The 21,334-nt window shown below is 38.0% G+C and overlaps 2 protein-coding genes and 1 pseudogene across 3 annotated transcripts in view; all 3 read left to right on the top strand.

Annotated features, from left to right (window-relative positions):
* LOC144636444 (putative skeletal organic matrix protein 5) overlaps nt 1-21,334 on the top strand; it is a 143,408-nt pseudogene that overhangs the window by 56,398 nt on the left and 65,676 nt on the right. The window lies entirely within an intron of this gene.
* The window catches only part of LOC144636424 (putative skeletal organic matrix protein 5), a 49,983-nt gene that overhangs the window by 15,974 nt on the left and 12,675 nt on the right, over nt 1-21,334 (top strand). The window lies entirely within an intron of this gene.
* Nucleotides 15,120-16,981, top strand: LOC144636433 (uncharacterized). Its single transcript, XM_078495645.1, has 4 exons — nt 15,120-15,396; nt 15,572-15,614; nt 15,999-16,128; nt 16,276-16,981. The coding sequence occupies exons 1-4, from the start codon at nt 15,120-15,122 to the stop codon at nt 16,807-16,809; spliced, it is 984 nt and encodes a 327-aa protein (XP_078351771.1). The 3' UTR covers nt 16,810-16,981.

Raw genomic sequence — 21,334 nt, 5'->3', positions numbered from 1 at the left:
TTCTCCAAGTTATTGCCTGGATTTGTCGAAAAATTAGAACTTTCCTTCGCAGACTCACTCACTTCTGCCAACTTTGCAGTAAAGTGGTTAAAAAAGTTGCCGGAACTATTAGGCAATTACAAAATCCCAATGCGTACTTTCGGAATCTTTAATCTATTGTAAATATCGTTTTGCACGCATATTGATTGTTTTGGTCGGCGTATCAAAAACGAAAAAAATAACCTGTTTATTATGTTTATTATACAATTCAACAATGTGGAAACCCCAGTGCGTATTTTCGAAACCTTTTTCCTCTTGTCAAGTGTGTGTCGGGAAAAACATTTGTTTTTCTTCAGCGTACCTACATCAAAACAACGAAGCAAAGCGTGTTTCTTATTGTTTTAAGGTCGCGGGGGATACTAACAGCATAAATACATTCATGAAGGGAAATTTTGCTTGACCTGCATCTTTTAAAACGCTTATTTCTCAGCTGTTATGGGTGCGATTAAGCTCAAATTTTACAGAGACATAAAGAAATGATGAAAGATTGTGAATGACATCTTTTATTAATCGGGCGTGTCCGATTTATAATTTACCCTTTGGTCGTCCTAGAGCGTAGTCTCCTGGCGCGGCCAAAAAGACGGGGATAGCTTGGGGTTGCTACAAAACCGCTACGGGTGACGCATACCGCAATGGTTTTCATTTTAGTTTTGACAGGAAATCGTTGCAGGCACACTTGGTCGACTTTTGGGTTAATGTGTAATCAGGTTGTGTTTTTTTGCTTCGGCGGAAGGACAGAGAAAAAAGCTTATGGGGCAAAGTACAGTATGGGGCCCAGTTCTCGGCCACTTTTGACGTAAACTTGTATTTCTTACCTCAGAAGAACCGCAGGAACTTGAAATTTCTCCCAGAGCTAGCTACATTATTCAGCTTTTTGGTGTAAAGCTATCGACCGGTCAAAAATTAATTTGCCCGAGCAATAATAAAAATAAAAGCTCCATTTGTGGGCCCAGTTCTCGGCCACCTTGGCCCAGTTCTCGGCCACTTTTGACGTAAACTTGTATTTCTTTCCTCAGAAGAACCGCAGGAACTTGAAATTTCTCCCAGAGCTAGCTACATTATTCAGCTTTTTGGTGTAAAGCTATCGACCGGTCAAAAATTAATTTGCCCGAGCAATAATAAAAATAAAAGCTCCATTCGTGGGCCCAGTTCTCGGCCACCTTGGCCCAGTTCTCGGCCACTAAAAAGCTTGTGCGTAATTATCTGTAAAAAAATGCTCAATTAATTTTCACAGTCATAAAATCACTCTGTAAACCTATTTATACTATATCGATCCCAAATTATTTTTATGATGCTTTGTTTTACTTTAGAAAAGAAGGATTTTAACGCGCCTAGTTGCCTATGTGCAGGTTCTGGCAAAACCGCATTGTGTGACCCGTGCATTTAGATGGTTTATTTTGCAGTGAAAAGGTCTTGAAAGATTTAGGTGTTGTAGAAATAATAGACAAGACAAGAGTCAGCTCAAAACTTAGAGATAAGATTGAACTTTAATTTTAAAACATTTATTTCTTTCATTCTGGCAGCAGCAGCAGATGAAATTATATTAAAAACCAAGCGCTAAGCTGTGATAGCGAGCAGGGTGGCCGAGAACTGGCAAATACGCAAATGTCGCAAGAAAAAATTTCGAAGTAAATTAAGACCAAAAAATACAACGGTTCAACGAAAAGTTAACTAAAGCAGAAAGCTGAATTATTCTACGTTTCACATGCCAAAAATTAGCTCGTATGGTGGGGGCTTTTGGATAAAATACGAATTTAACTACATCCATGAATTTGGAGCCGTAAACAAACAACTTTTCGGGAATGCAAATTTACCTACCTCCGCGTAAACTCGACGTGTGAGCTTTCTATATCGAATTGAACGATCAAACTCAAGATACTTAAAGCACATGAATCAGTCTATCGTTTGAAGGAAATACCTTTTTCTTTTGATTCAACTGGAGTGTGGAAAAACGCGTTAAACACAAAGTGGCCGAGAACTGGACCCGACCGAGAACTGGGCCCCATACTGTACTGATATTCACCATTGTGAAATTGCACTTACTTTGACAAGTTAAAGTTATTTTTGTAAATGAAAAAGGTAACGTCATTGATGTCACGCAGTGTTTTTTTTAGCAAACTAGATGGTTTGCTGGTTTCTGACTATGAATGGGGGTGTGATCTTGCGGTATATTTTTTGAGCCTGACTCCGCCGTAATACTTTTTTTTTATTTAGCAAGAACTGTGTCGATTTTCATTTCTGAACAATTGGTCGTCAAGTCGTTTGTCACAAAGAGTAGAATGTTTGTACAGCATGTTTTGGAATTATTTTAGATTTGGTTAGTAAGACGCTTCTGAAGACCTGAGCAAAACATTGGGAATGTACAGTATTAATAGGAACTTGAATGGAATTTTTCACAAGTTGGATAAAGGTATCAACTGAAAAAATGGAATTCAAAATGAGAACTTGGATTTTGTTGTAATTAAATTTTATCGCGGATTGGATACATAATATCACGGCTTTGAAAGTCTTCAAATAATTAGAAAGGTTCCTTTCTTCCTTTTGATCTTATTGTTATTTTCATGTATTGATTATTCGAAAGTGGTTTTCGTTGATACGAAAAAAAAAAAAGGGTTTTCACTGAATTGCTTGAAGTATTTTTAGACGTGATAACTGATTGGCTTAATCAAACTACATTGTGCACGAAATATTTGTTATTCTTTTGAGGAAATTGAAATTTTTGTTTGACAGTAGTGTATGAAAGGCATTTTATAGAACTGAATAAAAAATAAGAAACATTGATAAAGGTTATTTCAAAGATTTATTTTGCCTGATTTTGAAGGGTTTCAGGAGTTTTAAAGAGTGCTGGTAAACGGCTGTATGTTGTTTGTGATTACGGATCTTATTTAGTTTCGAACGCTCTAATTTTTGAAAGGTTAAAACAGGTTAAAACCGGGCGGTTTCATGAGTTTTTTGGGTAGAAAGGTACGGTGGTGGTAAAAAAAAAATGTTTAGAATGGAATGACTGTAGTAGCACGTAAGTCGGAGGTTTGCGTGAGTCACGGGGTATAGTATGCGTGAGCTGGATTTCCGGCGTCATAACGGCATGTTTTGTTTACTGAAAGATACACTCGACGTTTAGTTAGCTTAGTCGGCTTGGGAAACTATTTTAAAAATGAATGTTGTAATAGTTAATTAATAGTAATCTAGAATTAACCCACTCTCGATTGGAGTCTGTTCTGGATTCGCGCTACCTTTTCGCCGCGAAGGAATTTTGTAAAATTTCGCTAGTGGAATGAGGTACTGTGAGAACAGTATCAATAACTCAAAACGAGGAACTTCTTTGTAGCTTTGAATTAAGACGTATGATAAAATTTTAGAATAAGAAACTTTCGATATATTGTTTTCATATTGTTTTTGTCAATTTCCTTTTGTGGCAGATTTTTTGAGAATCAGCTTTTCTTTCGTGCGATGACAGACACAGGACAGAACGAGAGGTGGATGAGAAAGATGCCGAAGATGAATAGGCACCGAAAAACGACAAGAACCGTCAAGGACTTATCTTTAGAGGGCGGGGAGTTTTGGCATACTGTATTTCGAGGACTGGACTGGACTAGTAAAACGCGGACTAGTAAAACGCGGACTTGTAAAACGCGGACTAGTATAACGCGGACTAGTAAAACGCGGACTTGTAAAACGCGGACTAGTAAAACGCGGACTCAGGTAAAACGCGGACTTGTAAAAGGCGGACTAGTAAAACGCGGACTAGTAAAACGCGGACTAGTAAAACGCGGACTTGTAAAACGAGGACTAGTAAAACGCGGACTTGTAAAACGCGGACTTGTAAAACGAGGGCTTGTTAAGCACGGACTTGTAGAACGCGGACTTGTAAAACAAGCGCTTGTAAATCGGATAAACCTAAACGGTTTAGCGAGCGAAACAATTTGTGTTTGAAGCTCTTGTGTGTTTCTTCGACGGCATATTTCTAGCTTTTTTGAGCACTCTATGGTCTGTTTTAGCGTGGAGATGTTTTTGCAGTATAGCACATGTTCGTTCTGCAAACCCCTACTAAAACAACAGGATTGATGCTATGAGTTGTGTGCATATGTTTCTTTCTTTCCACTACTTGACGTCTGTTGAGTGCAGTCGTTTGTATTGCTCGCACGAGGTAGAACGGGGCCCGTCCAGAAATCAACAGTCAATCGTAAATAAAGGTGACGGGCCTACACGACTCCTACGTTCGTGACATTAGAATATTTGCCGTTAAATGTTTAAATTCGGTCTTTCGACCTTATTTGCTTCTGACTTCTTTCTGAGGGTACTGTTTTAATTTGGGGGCAGTATGTGGTAAATAAAGGTGACGGGCCTACACGACTCCTACGTTCGTGACATTAGAACATTTGCCGTTATATGTTCAAATTCGGTCTTTCGACCTTATTTGCTTCTGACTTCTTTCTGAGGTTACTGTTTTTTTGAGACATTATGTATTGAAGAGAGCCGTAAGATGATTGTGGCCAATGAATTCGAAGTGTCTAGAGGCGTTTTACAAGTCCGCGTTTTACTAGTCCGCGTTTTACTAGTCCAGTCCAGTCTACAAGTTAAAGACACATCAAGACCACTCCACTGTGAATTGCCATAGCACAGACAAAATTATAGTCAATATATTATGTGTTTTTAAGAGAATTACACAAGAACCAAGGCATGTCTTGTCTTGCCTTACATTGACATGCAATAAATTGGAAATACTAAGCTCGTAACAGTTTAAGACAGAATCCATCAGGAATTTGAGTAACATTAATTTTAGTTACGCAAAAATTGAGCACCAGAATAATTTAAATCCTTGTGTTCTTTCATACCTTGTTAAAGGCTTGACATGTGATAACACCAACATAACACCAACAACAGTTCTTTATCAGTGGGGATTGAAGAAAAAAATGGAAACATCATCACACAGTTGACCCCCATGCAAAAACACTCCAGGATGTCACGGGACTGTTTGGTGTCCGTCTGCCAATTTCTAACTTCAAATTCCAATGTTAAATTCACATTAAATTTTCAATATTTCTTAGTTGTCTAAATTTTACTAATTCTTTTTAAAAAAAAACTATCACCTGCCAAACATCCCCAAAAATCACTCAAAAAATTACAAAATACCGCAATACATAGATACATGGGATGAGTGAAGTTTCCTTGGATTCCTTGAAACACCAACAAGATATTTCCGTTTAAGGTGGCTGATAATGGGTTTCAGTATTTCCCAGTCCTTATACTTTGGTTGTAGTTGCCTTTATTTAAAAACACGATATGGATAAAAGCTTACAGCTTGTGGGGTCGTAATTCAGGACTAAAAGCCTTCATCAATTGCTATTACAGTAATGGTATGAAACAAATGTTCAATCATTCATCAACAAGTTGTGATCATTTTCTTGACAATAGTAGTTCCCCGGTAAACAGTTGTAGTACTGTCCCATCAAAGTGCAATGCCTGGAAAATACCGAAAAGCACACGACCTTCAGGTGAAACCGCACCTTACAGTATTACCAATACACTGCACTTTGCTAAGTCTTAAAACTTTACATTGTCTAGTCGTCTACTTCAATCGTTTATTTGTATTTTGTGAGATACATTTATAAATTGAAACCATCATGTCATTAAGTAATAATGCAATCTCGACAACGTTCTAGATATTATATTATGCACACTAATACAGCTCATGCAAGCCCTGTGACTTCGTGGTTTCTGCTGTACTGAACCCTGCCTTTCAAGGCAAAGCGCCCGATTTTAAGCTTCTCAAGCTTCTCAATGTTCTTGTTTGGTAGATTGCATTTAACGGCGATGTTATAGCCTCGTTAGTGCCAAATTGGGAAAAACATGATTTTGTGGCAGAGTTTGCGGAACGATTAGGAGATAGCACACTGTGATCTTGTCAAAAACTAATCAGCCTCTAGAGTGTCATAACAGAAGCAGATCTTTTAATTTAAAGTTTGCCAGCAAGTTATGGCGGTTTAAGTGCGCAAATTTGAATTTAATGTCTTCTACCTCTTTCTAAAAGCGCTCTTTTAAAATTCCGCTTCTGTTATGACACACTACAGTATTCATAGTTTACCTATCTGCAGTGGCAAGTCATGATGTTATATAACCGTGCTGTATTCTCTGCCACGAAATTGTCGGAAAAGTCCGAACTTTGAGATTTCCGAAGGTGTCCCGACCTAAATACGATAATTTTGCCAAGGAGAGATGCAATTATGGTAATTATATTCCACGCTTTTATGGTGAAAACAATGCGTTTTTAAAAAGGACACGATTGTTTATGCCGAATATTTTTGTGATTACTCTGAGTTGCAGAAATATTCAAATTTAAATGAAAATAAGCTCAAAGACCTCCCACAATCTATATAAACGTATATCGCTTAGTGTTGTTTTAAATTGGGTTTTACAAATCACGCACATACGCCCATATTTTTGTCCAGTCATAAATATCTCGTAAAGTTGTCGATGTCAGTCGTTGTACTTCGTGCATACGCTTTAAATAAATGCATAATGATGAGTCTAAGGTGTCCCCCGCGACCTTAAGCCACTGTTGATACCTCGCCCATGTGAAAAATAAGCCGGTTATTTTTAGGCACTTCACATATCCCCTCGTTTCCTAAAAATAACCCTTACCTTTTATCATATGTAAATAAGTATAATCGGTTGAAACATGCAGCAGTGTTGGCATTTCGTAATAACGTATTATTAATGCTTTGCTGCACGCCCCTTGTTCGGAATTGCACGTTTGAATATAGTTCAAAATTAATTAGGCCATTTTATTCATTCATGTGCACCTAACCAACTTGCAATATTTAAATTTCGTAACCGTCTTTTCGTTTGCTTCAACTGAAACCTTTCGACAAAATAAGATCTTCTTTTCGTTACTTCTACCGATATTCCGCCAAATTCAGTTGAACGAATCCGCTTCTAGAGGATATTGACAAAATTAAATAATACTGATCAGTTGGCCATTAACCCTATTCAGACCGGGCTTTTTTGAACCTTCTCAGACCAGGGGGGAGGCTTCGGAAGCCCCCCCCCCCCCCCTATGTAAATTCTAGAATATTTAAGCAATCACAATGAAACTTATAGGATGTATTGTATGTTCGAAACTCTTTGTTTTGGTATACGTCACGCGGGATGGTGACGTTACGTCACGTTACAATTACATCATGATGTCAAAACAGCCGCCATCTTGGTACCGCCACCTTGGATTTCAAAATTTTTCCAAAATGCCAGAAAACCACCCAAAATCATTGCAAAGTACTCAAAATAAATAAAAATGTGCTTTAAACCCGTAAAAATGTAAAAATAATTCCATTTAAGTTCATTTTCATTAACAGAAACACGCAACATTACAAATTTGGGAAAACATGCCTGTCAAAATGCCGTTGCCAGGTAAATTTTAGGAAAAGTCAAAAAGTTTGGCAGCGTTTGGTTAAATCTTAAAAAAGTTATAAAAGTTAAAAGTCAGGGCGGGCCTCAAAAGCCCTCCTAACCCCCGCCCCCCCCCCCCCCCAACCCCCGCCCCGTCTGAATAGGGTTAAGAAAACAAAGACCAAGGAGTGGAACTGCGATTTGCCCTGTTGCAAATCTAGTAAGTGATCACTTGAACCCAAGAATACATGTAATCCTTTTTTCAAGCCCAGTACGCTAATCACTCATCATATAAACTGTACAATTAATTTACTTGTACTTATTATTTTCTTTAGATAAGTACACGGTTTTTCCATCAGTCAATTAAGTTACTGGACTATCTACCTATCTAACTAACTACAAAAATTTAATAACAACAAATTCAAAAAACAAACAAAAAAAAAAAGTCTGCTTTTCATGGAGGCCGTGTCTAAAATTTACTTAAAATTTAGATATTACTTTAAATTGTGCCGACTTAATTTAACTTTTCTTGAGATAATCAGTTCGAGGTTGTTGAAGAGCTAATTTGTTTTCGGTATTCCTTAAACGATAAGCACTAACATCGTCACGATATACGAATCTTGATCTCAGATAATCAGGAGTCATACCATGTTATGTTTTATACATTAGGATAGACTTCTGTTCCAATCTTTGATAATAGAGTCTTCGCCACCCCAGTGTCCGGAACAAATCATCTAAATTACTATCATAGCTCGCAGACATTGGGGTACGAGCTGCGCGGTTTTGAAGCCTTTGCAGTTTTCCAGAAAGGCCCTTGTTACAGCTTCCCCACACTACGTTGCAATAATCAAATTGTTGTTGAATAAGGCTATTAAAAACTTTGATTAAAATAATATATAGATTTAGGCAAGGCTAAAAGCGGAGCTCCTCAGTTATTTCTCCTTGATAATTTTTTAGACTGATTTTTTTATTCATGTTATTTTCTTTATATATGATATGTATCCCTTTCACCATGGACAACAGCACCAAATAAGAGTTAAAAAGTTGATCAATCAAAAATATCATTCTAGTAGTCTATGCATAACCTTCTAAAGATATACTCGCAACTCTCAAAGTTAAACAAGAACAAATAAAGGGTTGCTCTAGAACATATCCATACCCCCATCATAACTGGTATGTTACAGCTGTACATAGCATACAATTGGAAAGTGTTGCATGTAGCTTCCCCCCTCCCCTAAATGGGGCCCCTAATTGATGGAATGGTGACGATTACAGTCTTTTATTATTGCCTAATACTAAAAATAACAGCTTCCTGTTAGCAAACTGGGGTAAAAGGTAGTGGCAAGCAAAATATTGACATTCTGTCATTCTGCAAAATAGGGTCCCCCAAAACGATAAGACCTTTTTCCTTTATATGAATCCCTTTCCCCTTTGCTTAATTACATGTAAACTTAGCAAAAATTCTGGAGAGGCATAAATACTGTTTGTTAGTTCTAAACTCAGGTATAGATTTTTTGGCAAAAATTTTACCATGCCATTTTACCATACATTAAGAGATGATGAAATGTGTACCTCATTATCATAATTACTGTTCTTTGCAGCGTGCGCACTGGGAATTAAATGTTTAGGTAGCAGGATGATTTTTTATGTACATGATTGTACCTTATCTGGCTTTATTTCATTAACTTTGAAATTACAACTGTCCTTATAAATAAATTGTATTCTACACACAGTACATTTTTACATGCAATGAAGAAAATAATATAATAATCTGATTGTTCATTTATCTCTTGCTGTGTCTGCAACTCTGTGGAAATTCTGCTACTCGTGTTAACCCTGAAAAAGGCAAAAAGGACATAATATTTGTTGATGATCATTGGCATCAAATGGATGTTTATAATTTTAAATTAGCTTAAATTGTTCAGAACTATCTGCAGATGCATAAAAAAGAGATGTATTTTTCCAATTTTTGCCTGGGCCAGGGACTGTGTTGGGGAATATGTTCAGAACCCAAAACTCCTTTGACCTACTGAAGGCATAAATTAATAGTGCTATCAATAAGACCTGGCGCATGAATGAGCTTTGGTGGGTGTTTTGGGGTGAATCACTGGCTAAAATTCATGATTTCCCTATTAAATGAGGTGTCTTAAGACTCTTACATTGCTCGCCGACAGGTGCTGTTGAAAGCACTGTGATTAATTCCATGAAAGCTTACATATTCTCCCCTTTCTTAGCGTAGCTAAGAAAACACTAAGCTGGCTCATCAACAAGCCTAACTGGCTATTCTGGCCTAAGCAGCTCTAAAAGTTTATCAACTTTTTGTTTTCATGTGAAATTTCAGCTGTGTTAAAATTCTATTTCTATATTCGCCTAGTACCACAACAAGACAATTTATGTTAAGTTAGGGCTTAAGCTTACATGTAGATATTAAGGTTAGCTAATAACAAGCAGAATTTGAACAGGTAAATTTGCACTTCTCCCACAAAATCATTACAAGTATTCCAGTAATTTCTCGGGTCAGGTAGCAGATCTTGTTGGGTTTTTTGCCCTCCTACCCCTACCCCCAGGGGGGTACTCCGGCTTATAAATGACGGGGATGATCGAATGGAGGCAAAACTCAGGACCCAAAAAAATCCCTAAGTCTTCTGACATACTCAAAAAAATCCCTGGGTCAAAAATAAACCTAAAAAAAATCGCTTGTCAAATTACCCCTAAATTGCCAATTTAAATACTCGAAACTCATCGTTTCTTCGTAGTGGATTTTGTTTGTCAAAATGCCTGTTTGTGCATCTCCATTTTGCTCAAACGGAGCTCCAAGAAATACAAAAAACAAGGAGTTTCGACTATTAAAATATTCCCGCCAAACTTCACGCTGAGCTCTTTGACGTCACGCATACATTACCAGCTCCAATATGGCGGCGTTCAGCTGTCGAGTTTTAAGACAGATTTTGTAGGGTTATAGCGAACGTTGGAAGCTGAAATTTTGGAGAATGACATATCTTGGTGTAAACTTTTTATTGGTGTAAAGAAAATAAATGGCCATTCTAGAGTGAACTTCTCCTTTAAGGAAACATAAACTACCAAGCAGTTAAAACACCTATCATTTCTTAAACCCCAAAATTTTACACTTAAAAAACAAGTTTCATGCACTAATGTAGATTCAAATAAACTAAACTCTGTCACAGAGCATTTAGAGAAATAAAGGTATAAACTGACACTAATGTAATACTTACCTTCATCATCACAGACATTAACTGCACCCCTTGAATTCCCTCACTATAAAACAAAATGTTTGCATATCAAAAACCCATAAAAGGTATGGAAATCCTAATATAGCAAGTTTTAGAAATGCAACAGATTTGCTTATATAAAATTAATGATATTAACTCAAACTGCCTCTTACAACCTCCATAAATACCTGTCACTCAATTAACCTCATAAAGCTTGATGTACATTTGAATGTAGATGTATTTTAAATTTGCTTTAAATGATATTAATTCTCCTCATTGCAGACAGGCCCATTTTAAACTTTTTTTTGTTCAGGATCAAAAACTAACCTGCTACTCTTGTAGAAAAAAACTAATTCAGGCAAAAATATCTGATAAGTCATTGCTTTAGGCTGGAAAACTTAGGCTGGAAAACTATGAAAGGCTTAAAATATTGTACCAATCACAACCGTCAAGATAGCAGCACTTGCTATAGCCACAATTCCCCTCTGGTCGTCCGGTGCAAGTAGATTTTCCTGTCAAACAATTAATTTTTCATGCCTGTTTGCATAATAGGTGAAGGCCCAGGCAAGTCATGATCATCTGACTACAAGTTAATTATACAGTCACAAGTTTACTAATACACAGTGTCACATGCACTGTCCTAGGCCAGCAAAATGTGAGAGCTGCTTGTTGACCACAGGGCAAACTGGAATGTTTTTCCAAGCCCTTATCATATATTATCAATGATCAATTTGGTTGTTATAACATAAAAAATATTTATGATCTTACACATAACAAATTAGAATCTGTGCTTTTTTCTTATATTGTAAATGTAAATTTTGATCTTGTAGTGTAACTGGAAATTTGCTCTTTACAGGATAAACAAATTTATCGCAGTAGAAGCTATCTGCTTTGAATACAACTTGTGTTTAAGACAAAACGAATGTCACTTACGTTGTATGCGTTGTCCTGACATACATTTACCGGTTACACGAAAGAGTTCTATTAGATGGAATGCTTGTTTATAAACTAAATAACAGAAACTTTTCTAATCTGTTAAAAAAGGAACACAAATAATAAGCTTAGCTTACCTTGGTTTCGAAAAGGGATTTTGTCTTTGACCGTCTTTGCTTTAAACTCAACAAGTAGCTTGGAAGATTTACGTCCATTTCGGTCGGTCACAATCCGCTTTTCTTTGGCTGCTATCCTGGGATAAACGAGGAATTCATCCAGAAATAATTTATCTGTAATAAACTGTCGTGTGCTTTTCAATCGCGGAGTCATCTCGGTGAACTCATTCGTAAATCGGCATGTTGTGAGTTTGTTTCCTGAGTTTCAACTCTGAACCATATTCAAAATTTTGCTGTTAACCTTGCCGTTTCACGAAGGTTTAGGTATAAACCAGAATCGCCATAAGTTCAAAACAAGCAGCTTATAAATATAAATTTCATCGCAGTGACTGTGATTTTGTTTAGCCGAGCCAACAGCAACCAGCGCATTTCCCCAATTTCACTTTCTGCTTCATGTAATTCCACACAGAAAAGTACATGCTCCCTCGATTCAACGGTGAAATGTCACTTGGTCAGCGGTCAACTTCAAAAAAACATTCAACCTCGATGTGTTCTACATCTGAGCCCGCGATATAGTCATGTGATACTGGTCAGCGGAAACCTTGTTTTGACAGCTGTCAATTGGCCATAACAAAGACGCCCAATCATGTCTAACATCAAAGATGAAAGCAGTCGTTGAGAAATGATAAGACGACATTCTCCTCTCCCCGGTCGGGTTGCCTTGAAAAACTCCCCTCCCCCTCCCCGAGAGTCTGTAGGCGCGCGCGGTCGGGCCTCCTGGGTTTACAAAAATTCTCTCGTACCCGCATTACCCATGGTGCTCCGCTCCGCGCGCTGGCGCGCGCTGAGGAGCTCCGCTATTAAATGGAGTGAGATGCCGAATTCGTCTAATTGCACCAATGGCACAAGCTATCTTCTTAGAAATGTTTTCAATATGACACTCCCGGTTTTTCTTTTAACTGGAGATAAAGAGAAGACATCTCATGTTGAAGTTGAAACCTCGCAAAAAGAAGGTGAACAACGTTGTTTTGTTAAATTGAAGTACAGTAGTTGCTGATTTGTATAGTGGATTTCCTGCATAATTTGATTTGCTTAGTACTTTTGATTAGATAGTCCTTAACATGAACATAAAAAGTAGATTTCCATTTCCAATATAGCACAGGGAGAATATTTTTTTTTAGTCTGATACAGCCAATATAGCACAGGGAGAATATTTTTTTTTAGTCTGATACAGCACCCATTTGCAACTTAACATGACTGTAGGGACATATCGTATTTTTCCAGTATGTCCCTTGCGCTTGGTTAATAAAATATATGTACACTGACTGAGTTACGTTTTTGTTTTTTTGTTTTGTTTTTGTTTTTTCATACTTAAAGAAGAAGTCCGAGAAACGTAAGAGCAAAGGAAAGTCTTCTGACAAGAAGAAAAGGAAGCGATAGTATGAAGAAGTTGAGCAAAACGCGGAACGTGAATTTGGGAATGACTTTAGTCATGTTAACTGTTTAGCATGTGCCAAATTTGTGTGATTTCCATGTGATATGCAAACATAAATGGACACCAGTGATCTGCAACTTGTTAAACTGCACCGCGGATGTCTTACTGACCACCATAAGAAAAACAATTTCTCAAAATCTAAATTCTCCATACTGATTCCCATACATTTGTTATAATGGTAGTTCGGAGAATTTTGTGGTACATCAAGTCAATAGTTCCTTCATTATAATTCTCGCTCTATTCACTAGCTGTCTGCTTGACAATGCAAGGGGAAATTAAGTTTTATGAAGGAATCTCAAACAGTCGTACAGTCATCTGTTATAAATATTCTGTAAGACAAAGTAGGGCCTGGTCTGTTTCCCAGATGCTCGCAAACGTTGCCCGAAAAGCCTCCTATTCTTATTATCCAATCAGAAGGCAGTCCGAGCGCTCTCCTGAAGTTGTCTACTCGCCAGCGGCATGCGCATAGAGGTTACGCCACGTTAACGCTGACGTGGCGTTAGGCAATATTCAGTGACCTTTGTCGACTTTGTATTCTTGTTTGAATCTCGGAAAAGAGCATTATTACATTGGATAATTTTCTTTTTCAATATATAATCATTCGTTTTCTAAATTAGAACGCTTGTATGTATAAGCAGACATCAAGAAATTAGCATCAAGAAATTAGCATCAAGAAATTTATTTTTCAATTGTAGTTCCTTTATCATGCGTGATTTGTTATTTGCCAGCGTTTCTATCTGCATTGTAAATAGTCAAAACAAACAAACAAAAGATGGTTTGAATAAACATTTTGTGAAACCCCAAACGGTAATAACCGTTTAAACTTTCTTCCCTTTCCATTAGCAAAGGTCATTATCCGGGAATCACGGATTGTTGAGTTAACGCAGCGCTTTTGGTCGGTAGTTATTACCAGTAATGCACAACTTCGCAAAATGAATTCATCAAAGGGCAAGTAACGCCGATGATTCTAATGTTCCAACCATGTTTGGTGTATACTAGCTTCCTACTGTACATACCGGTGGACATAATGGACATCGAGTGAGCGAGAGCTACTTACGAAAGGAAAAGACCGCTAACAAATTGCAACAAAATCTTCGAATGAAATATCTGAGAAATATGCTGAAGTACTTGAAGGGAGACATCGCGGGTAGGGCAGAATACATTCTAATCAAGGTTACCCTAACAATAAATCCTTTTGCTGTTTGTTAAGCATTTATTATTAAGAAGACTTTGTTTTCAAGTTCGATTCTAACAATCGCTGAATTCTCTGTATCACATAAGAGAAAAACGCAGAACTCTTTTTAGGATAAACGGTAATTCTAGGTTGATTTGGTTACGAGGCAAGTGTTAAAAGTAAACAAAATAAATTCAAAACGCAATCGGCAATTGATCATGAATAAATGATACTTGACTGCTTTTATAGCCGGGTACAAATTTCCGCCAAATTGAAAGTTTATATATCAAAACAACGTGTGTTATTGTGTTTTGGAAGGAAGTTTGTATTTTCGAAAAAAGGTCTTCAATTTCGCTGCCTAATACTCCTAATGTACAAGTTGTGACGCCATTATATTTATCGAGCGGATGTAGCCTTACAAGAGTATTTATTTCATGGTTAATAATGATGACAAATGTAAGAAGTTATCATTCAATTAATTACAAAGTAAAACAGAACTTTTGATCAAGTGAGTCTTGTTCGCTTCATATTTTTAAAACGGAGTAGATTAATTAAAAATAACCAAGCGTGAAATAAACAAAGTGTGGAGAAATTTGATTGGTTGACAAGTGCTGGCAGGAAAATGTATCTTGTTTAGTGGCGGCATCATATAGTGTTTTAATGCGCCGAACACTTTACGGTAAATTAGAACAGTTCACTCATCGGACTATTATAACAAGAAATTCGTGAAGAGATCACTCACCAAGATGCGCTCAATTCTGGACGTTGGGTTTATTCTGCAGCTATTCTGTGTGATCGCGATCCTAACCATGGTTGTTGATGGGAACAACACTTCACCAGGATTGAAGACGACTCCGGCTCCCGCCAAAAAGAGCGACAAAACAATTATCATCAACGTGGATCACGATTCGCACAACACTGAGAAAGCCATCAAATCTCTTGAAGCAACTTTGGAAAAGAATTTTCGGAAGCTTATTCGCGTGGTCAACGCCACATCTCGTGGAAAGTCCAACGTCGAATCTGGTATAAAAATTATGTGTCTTTTGTTTGATTTAATCTCTCTGTTTTGCTTCTCGCTTTACATTTTGCATTTTATCTTGGACAGGCGTGCCTTGGCTCTTGTAAATTGTGACTATGGTTTGATTTCATTTCTTTGTCTTGTTTCTCGCTTAACTTTATTGCATTTTATCTTTTACAGGTTCGTCCTTCGCGTCGTGTAAAGACATTTACGTGAATCATAAGTAAGTTATGGGGTTGAAAAATAAAGCTAGATAAGTATAACTGACATACCATGAGTAACTAAGAAAAAAAAGACCTTAAAGAACTAACTAGGCAATGTGAAAATGTAAAAAAACGTATACCTCTCCTTGTGTTTTTAAATTCTCGAACAACCCTTCCCTTGTCGCTCTTTCAAAAGCCGCCGCAATTCATTCATTGTGATATGTTTTAATCATATTAGATTTAAATAATGAAGTTTGAAGAATTCACTGTATAAAAGATTATCTTGAGAAAGCTCTAAGTATTACTCTTCTTGTTCAGAAATTGTCTTGCATAAGTAATTATCTAGAAAGGCGGTGAAGTTCTAAGTATAGCATTCACGTCATTTCTTTTTTTTTTGTTATAAGGTCGCAAGGCAACAGAGCTTACTTTCTTCAATTGGACTCTGGTAAGGTCCCTCTTTTCTGTCACATGACAAGTCTTGGAGCATGCGGTGGTGGTGGATGGACGCTGGTCATGAAAATTGATGGCGCTAAGGTAAAACGTGACACAGGTTTATCTTATGCAGAGTTTCTTTAAAAAAAAAAGTTGCATTAATGTTACAGAAAATTCGCCAATCATATTGACTGCAAGCTAAGTATTTAATTTTAATCTCGTGCTTTTTTTTATTTTTATTCTCACTAGACAACCTTCCATTATGATTCCAAACTCTGGAGCAACAAGGTCGACTTCAATCTTCCAGGAGGAAAGACTGGATTTGACAATCACGAAACCAAGTTACCGACCTACTGGAATACACCCTTCTCCAAGATATGTCTTGGTATGAAGATCGGCCAACAGATTAACTTCATTGTCATCAACAAGCAGGCCAACTCTCTGTACTCGCTGATCGCTGATGGGCAATACCGCGCCACCTCACTGGGTCGTAACACGTGGAAGACGCTGATTGGTTCTCAAGCCTCTTTGCAGACCAATTGTAAAAAAGAAGGATTCAATGCGGCATGCAGCCCTAAAGGCTCTTCCAAAGCAAGAATCGGTGTCCTTGGTAACAACGAAAACGACTGCATCACTTGTGATTCGAGAATCGGGTTTGGTACAGCAGGGTACTACGGAAGCATGGATGACTCTAACTCGTGTGGAAACGAGGCTATAAACCATCCGTCATCAGACAATGGAGGCAAACACATCGAAGCCATGGGATATATCTTGGTTCAGTGAGAAGGAAACTGAAAACTTTATAATTAGAAGCTGTCATAAGACATGTTGTTAGAAAATAGGAAACCGCAAACATAGAATGATGCTGACTGATAGAGCATAGTTGGTTCTCAGCATGTACTGTCAACAGATTTAAGAAACAGAGATCAAGTACAGAATAAATAAACATTGGTGTTGGGAATTCATATGTGCAATACTGATGTTTAGACGTTACACATGCACACACAACGCATACGTTCAACCCAGTGACAGGGCCTGCCAAGGGGGAGGGGTGGTGATACACCTGTTCTCTCAGGATCCCTTAAAATTGGCATTTTCTTCAATGCTTTGCATTTTCTTGCATGCTTTCACGAAAATTTCCGGTGAAAGGCAGAGATATTCTTTACAGCCTCAAAACGATCTTATAATATCTTTTGTTCCCTTGAAAAAAAGTCGTCGTGTTCCTTTATGCCCAAAACCCCTGGGAGCCCCGCAGGACTAGAGTGATGTGCCGCGCTCGAATGGGGCTTAGTCATTGGATTCAAAGCGCGTTTCGTAGAAGCTCCTAGAGCTGTAACCCCAGTACGATTCCAAAAATGAGTTAAATTTTTTTTTGTTTTTCTTACCCCTGTGCCGAAAGTTCCCTTTAGATACTCAGATTTCATTCCTTTTCAGGAACAAGCGTTTTAGAAAATATTATTACTTACAAGACATAAGGACGTTCGCTCCAAAATTTTCTAGTGGGAAGATTTTTTTAAAAAATAATGCAGTCGGATAATGAGTTGTGTCAGAAATGCAAAAAAAAAGTGGGGGTCACCGACTTCATTTCAGAGATAAAGCGTGTGGAAAACTAAAGTCCCTGATTTTGAAAAATGCCGCACTTATATTAGCATGGCTTACAGGGTTTGATCAAAGATGAGTAAACCGAAGCAAACGATCTTAGTCATAAGTTGTACTCGAATGCTCGAACTTTTGGCTGATTGCATTTCTATTAGTTTGTGAGGTAAAATAATATCGTTGTTACAAAACATGAGCAAATAGTGCCACAGAGCGTTAAGGTTGGTTCCCATATAATCGCCCCGATCGTTTCGATCGCCGCCGTCACTTCAAAAAGTTGTCTAACGAGCAGGGCGTTAATGTGAGAACACTTCACAGACGATCGTTAGTGCCTGCAGAAATTGGGGCGATCGCAGTCGCTTGGATCGCCCCTGTTCTATCCGGGCGATTGGTCGCAGACAGAGGCGATTGCGAACAATTTTAAGAGAACTATTTTCATGCAGATAAACGATCGAAGCGATCCAAACTGTCCCATGGTGCGTCAATATTACCCACGGCTTCACAACCAACTTTGCCTTCAAAACAGTAGAACTTAACCAGTCCTTGTTTACGGAAGAAGTCCAAAAACGAGTCTATATACAGCAAGCTTTCGAATGACTTTAAAAATAAGTACAGTATTAGGCTGAACAGTTGGAAAGCTATAGGCGAAAAGTTTGGTTCGGATGCCCCGGCGCGCCACAGCAGAAAGAAAATATAAAAACTTTCGCACGGCATAAATACGTTACTTGAAGAAACGAAAGTGTTCTCGCTCTGTGAAGTATCTCTCAATCGCCGGCCAAGGCCTTGGCCGCGCGTTTTGCCAATACCAGACGATCGAGGCGATTATATGAGAACCCCCTCATCGCTTGCAATCGCTAGATAGAGGCGATCGAAATGATCGGGGCGATTATATGAGAACCAACCTTTATGCAAACTAGTTTGGCAGACAGTTTAGTCGATGCTGACTACCTAATAAATGACCAATATTTAGATAATGGTCACAAAATCAGGGCATACCGTAAGCATGCAGTGTACGATACAATATAATGTAATAATTGAAAATTAATGTCGGTCCTTATAAAGCGCACATTTACGTATAAAACTGCATGGCGCTTTTCATATTATGAGAATCAGGACGTTAACCAGTCTATTTTTTATGATATCTCCTCGCCCACCGTACTCATGGTAGGGTGAGTGAAGAGCCGGAAACTCCGTGCCCTATTATTATCGAAAAATATCAAGGGTTGATAAGTTGATTTGATTTAACAAGACAGGGCTGCCTAATGGTCAATGTCCCTGCCAGTCGCAGTCCGCCTTTTTGGCTCGAGTCTTTTCTTTAAAAGTCTCAAACTCCAACCCAAGAATCTCTCCAGACGTTTTTACGGAGGCCATGTATCTAAGGCGCACTCCAGAATACGGACGATTTTGCCATCTAGTGACACCAGCACTCGGGCATAAATGGCACATAGTGTCAAACAGTTGTCAAGGACTATCATTCAAGGAAGCGTGTTTAACTTGGGCGCTTATCGCCAGGACCTCGTGCCTACCTCACGTGCACGATCTTCTAATTTCTGCCTTAGGCTACGTTTACACGGGACCGGTCCAGAACCGTTCCGAACCGAACCGGACCTGTTTACATGGAACCATTTGGAACCGATCCAGGTGTTTACACGGGACCGTTCTGGAACCGGTCCGGAACGGATCCATAACTGGACCTGCAAAATAGCAGGTCCAGTTTTAGATCCGTTCCGGACCGGTCCCAGAACGGTCCCGTGTAAACAGAAGGCCTATCCGGTCCGAAAATCGGACCGGATCCGATCCGGACCGGTCCCGTGTAAACATGGCCTTAAGGATATTTGACCGAAATGACAGTCGATTCCTTTAGCGGCAGATCTTAATTAAAAAGAGAAGACTGAAGAGAACCGCACGATCTGATGAAGTTTGCTTAAGTGCGCGTCCAGCAAATCACCAAATTCATTTGACAGGCATAGGATAAAGTGCATGATGGTGGAAGATCCTCAAAGAATATCTGAAACACAACTATATGGTTAAAATGATCCCTTTGAGTTTTTTTTGTATTTCTGGACCGGGTCGATTTCTCGTGACTTACAAATAGGCTAAGTTCGATATTTTACATGTAAGAGGCTTGTGGGAATAAAACAAAAGAAATAATTTATTCTTCACTCGAAATTGATGTGACATTTTTTGTTGTATTCCCCTAAGCATGGAAGCCAGGTTAAAACTTCAATATATCGAAATTAATGATATAATGCATATGATGATGGTATTTAATGATAGGATCCAACTCACTAAGGCGCGCAGTTTTAAGTGAAGCCGTATTAATTAATTAAGAGGACTCTATATTGGCCTGTATATTACGCCGAAATATTGTTATCTTTGCCTTACCTTTTTTATATTGACCATTTTTCTCGGCCCGATTTATTTTGTTGCTGTTCTTTAAAGAAACACGAAAAGTTTATAACGACTGGGGTTAATACATCCTCTTTTGTCGTGACGAATCTAAACCTAAACTAGAAAATAAATGCTACATTTCAATAAAAAAAAGAAAGGGAAATATTGCCCGAAATAAGACACTTCTAAGGCATAATTAAATATCCACTCAACAACTTATAATTACAACTTATAATTGTCCAAGGGAATGATTACGGACTAATGGAGCTCACTATAAATTAAATTAACATTATATAAACAGGAAGACATTGCTACAGCTATATAAAGTGAATGAGTCAGTGAATGAGCTCATGAAGATTTTATTTTCATCCGACCGTATATACACACACATTATCCTCTGTTTTCTGCATCTCACTCGTTGGACGAATTTGCCTTATATTCATTTATTATTCCACTATTGCGCGATTTTTTTTTTATATTAGGGCAAAAGAACGCGCAAAATATGCCACGTTATTACACTGTAGAACAGAGCAAAAATACGGAAGGACAAACTAACGGAAAACGGACTAGAACTTTGATGAAAATATAGAGAAAATAATATATGAATCCCTTATTCGGTGGTTTAACATTAAAATCCGCACGTAAATGTTAAACTATCGAATAGGGTGAAAAAGTGCTTAATTGTTCTTGACAAACAGAGAGACGTATGAAGGGGTTTTCCCGAAACGTCTCTCTGTTTGTCAAGAACAATTGAGCACTTTTTCAACAAATTATTTACACGAACGTTTAACCCAAAGTGCTACAGAGCAACACATAATTTATCTTTAAAATATCCAATAGGGTGTATGTATTAAATAGAGTAGATGTTGGCTACTCTATCAGGAGCTAGAAAAAGCGCAAAAAATTCTTCTTGCTGATAAGAGTTTCTGTTTATTTTTATTTATCACATGGCCCTAACCTGGAATACTTATTTTCGCGATTTTCGTGATTTCAAAATAATCGCAAAATTTAATATGCGGGAAGAGAACATTGCACGTAATTTTAAACACGCGAAAATTAATACGATACACATCAAAACAATAAAAATTTTAATTGTTTGGAATTGCAAATATCTACCCTTGATAATATCTTTCCGTCTTGTTGACGACTAGCACCCTTCCTCTGATTACTGTTTTCTTCAGCTTAAACCTCTTTAGTATAGTCACCAAAGTGTCCGTTTGCAGGCTCCTTGTAGTTACATTGAACCGGAGACCTTTGAATATTTCCAATAGTTCCTTAGTCTTTGACGACGAAGCGCTTATACCGGCAGAGCTCAACATCG

The sequence above is a fragment of the Oculina patagonica genome, chromosome 13 (genome assembly GCF_052425735.1).
Source record: "Oculina patagonica isolate OP01 chromosome 13, crgOcupat, whole genome shotgun sequence".
NCBI lineage: Eukaryota > Metazoa > Cnidaria > Anthozoa > Scleractinia > Oculinidae > Oculina > Oculina patagonica.
The sequence above is the reverse complement of the archived record's forward strand: the minus strand, read 5'-3'. Positions and strand labels throughout refer to the sequence as shown.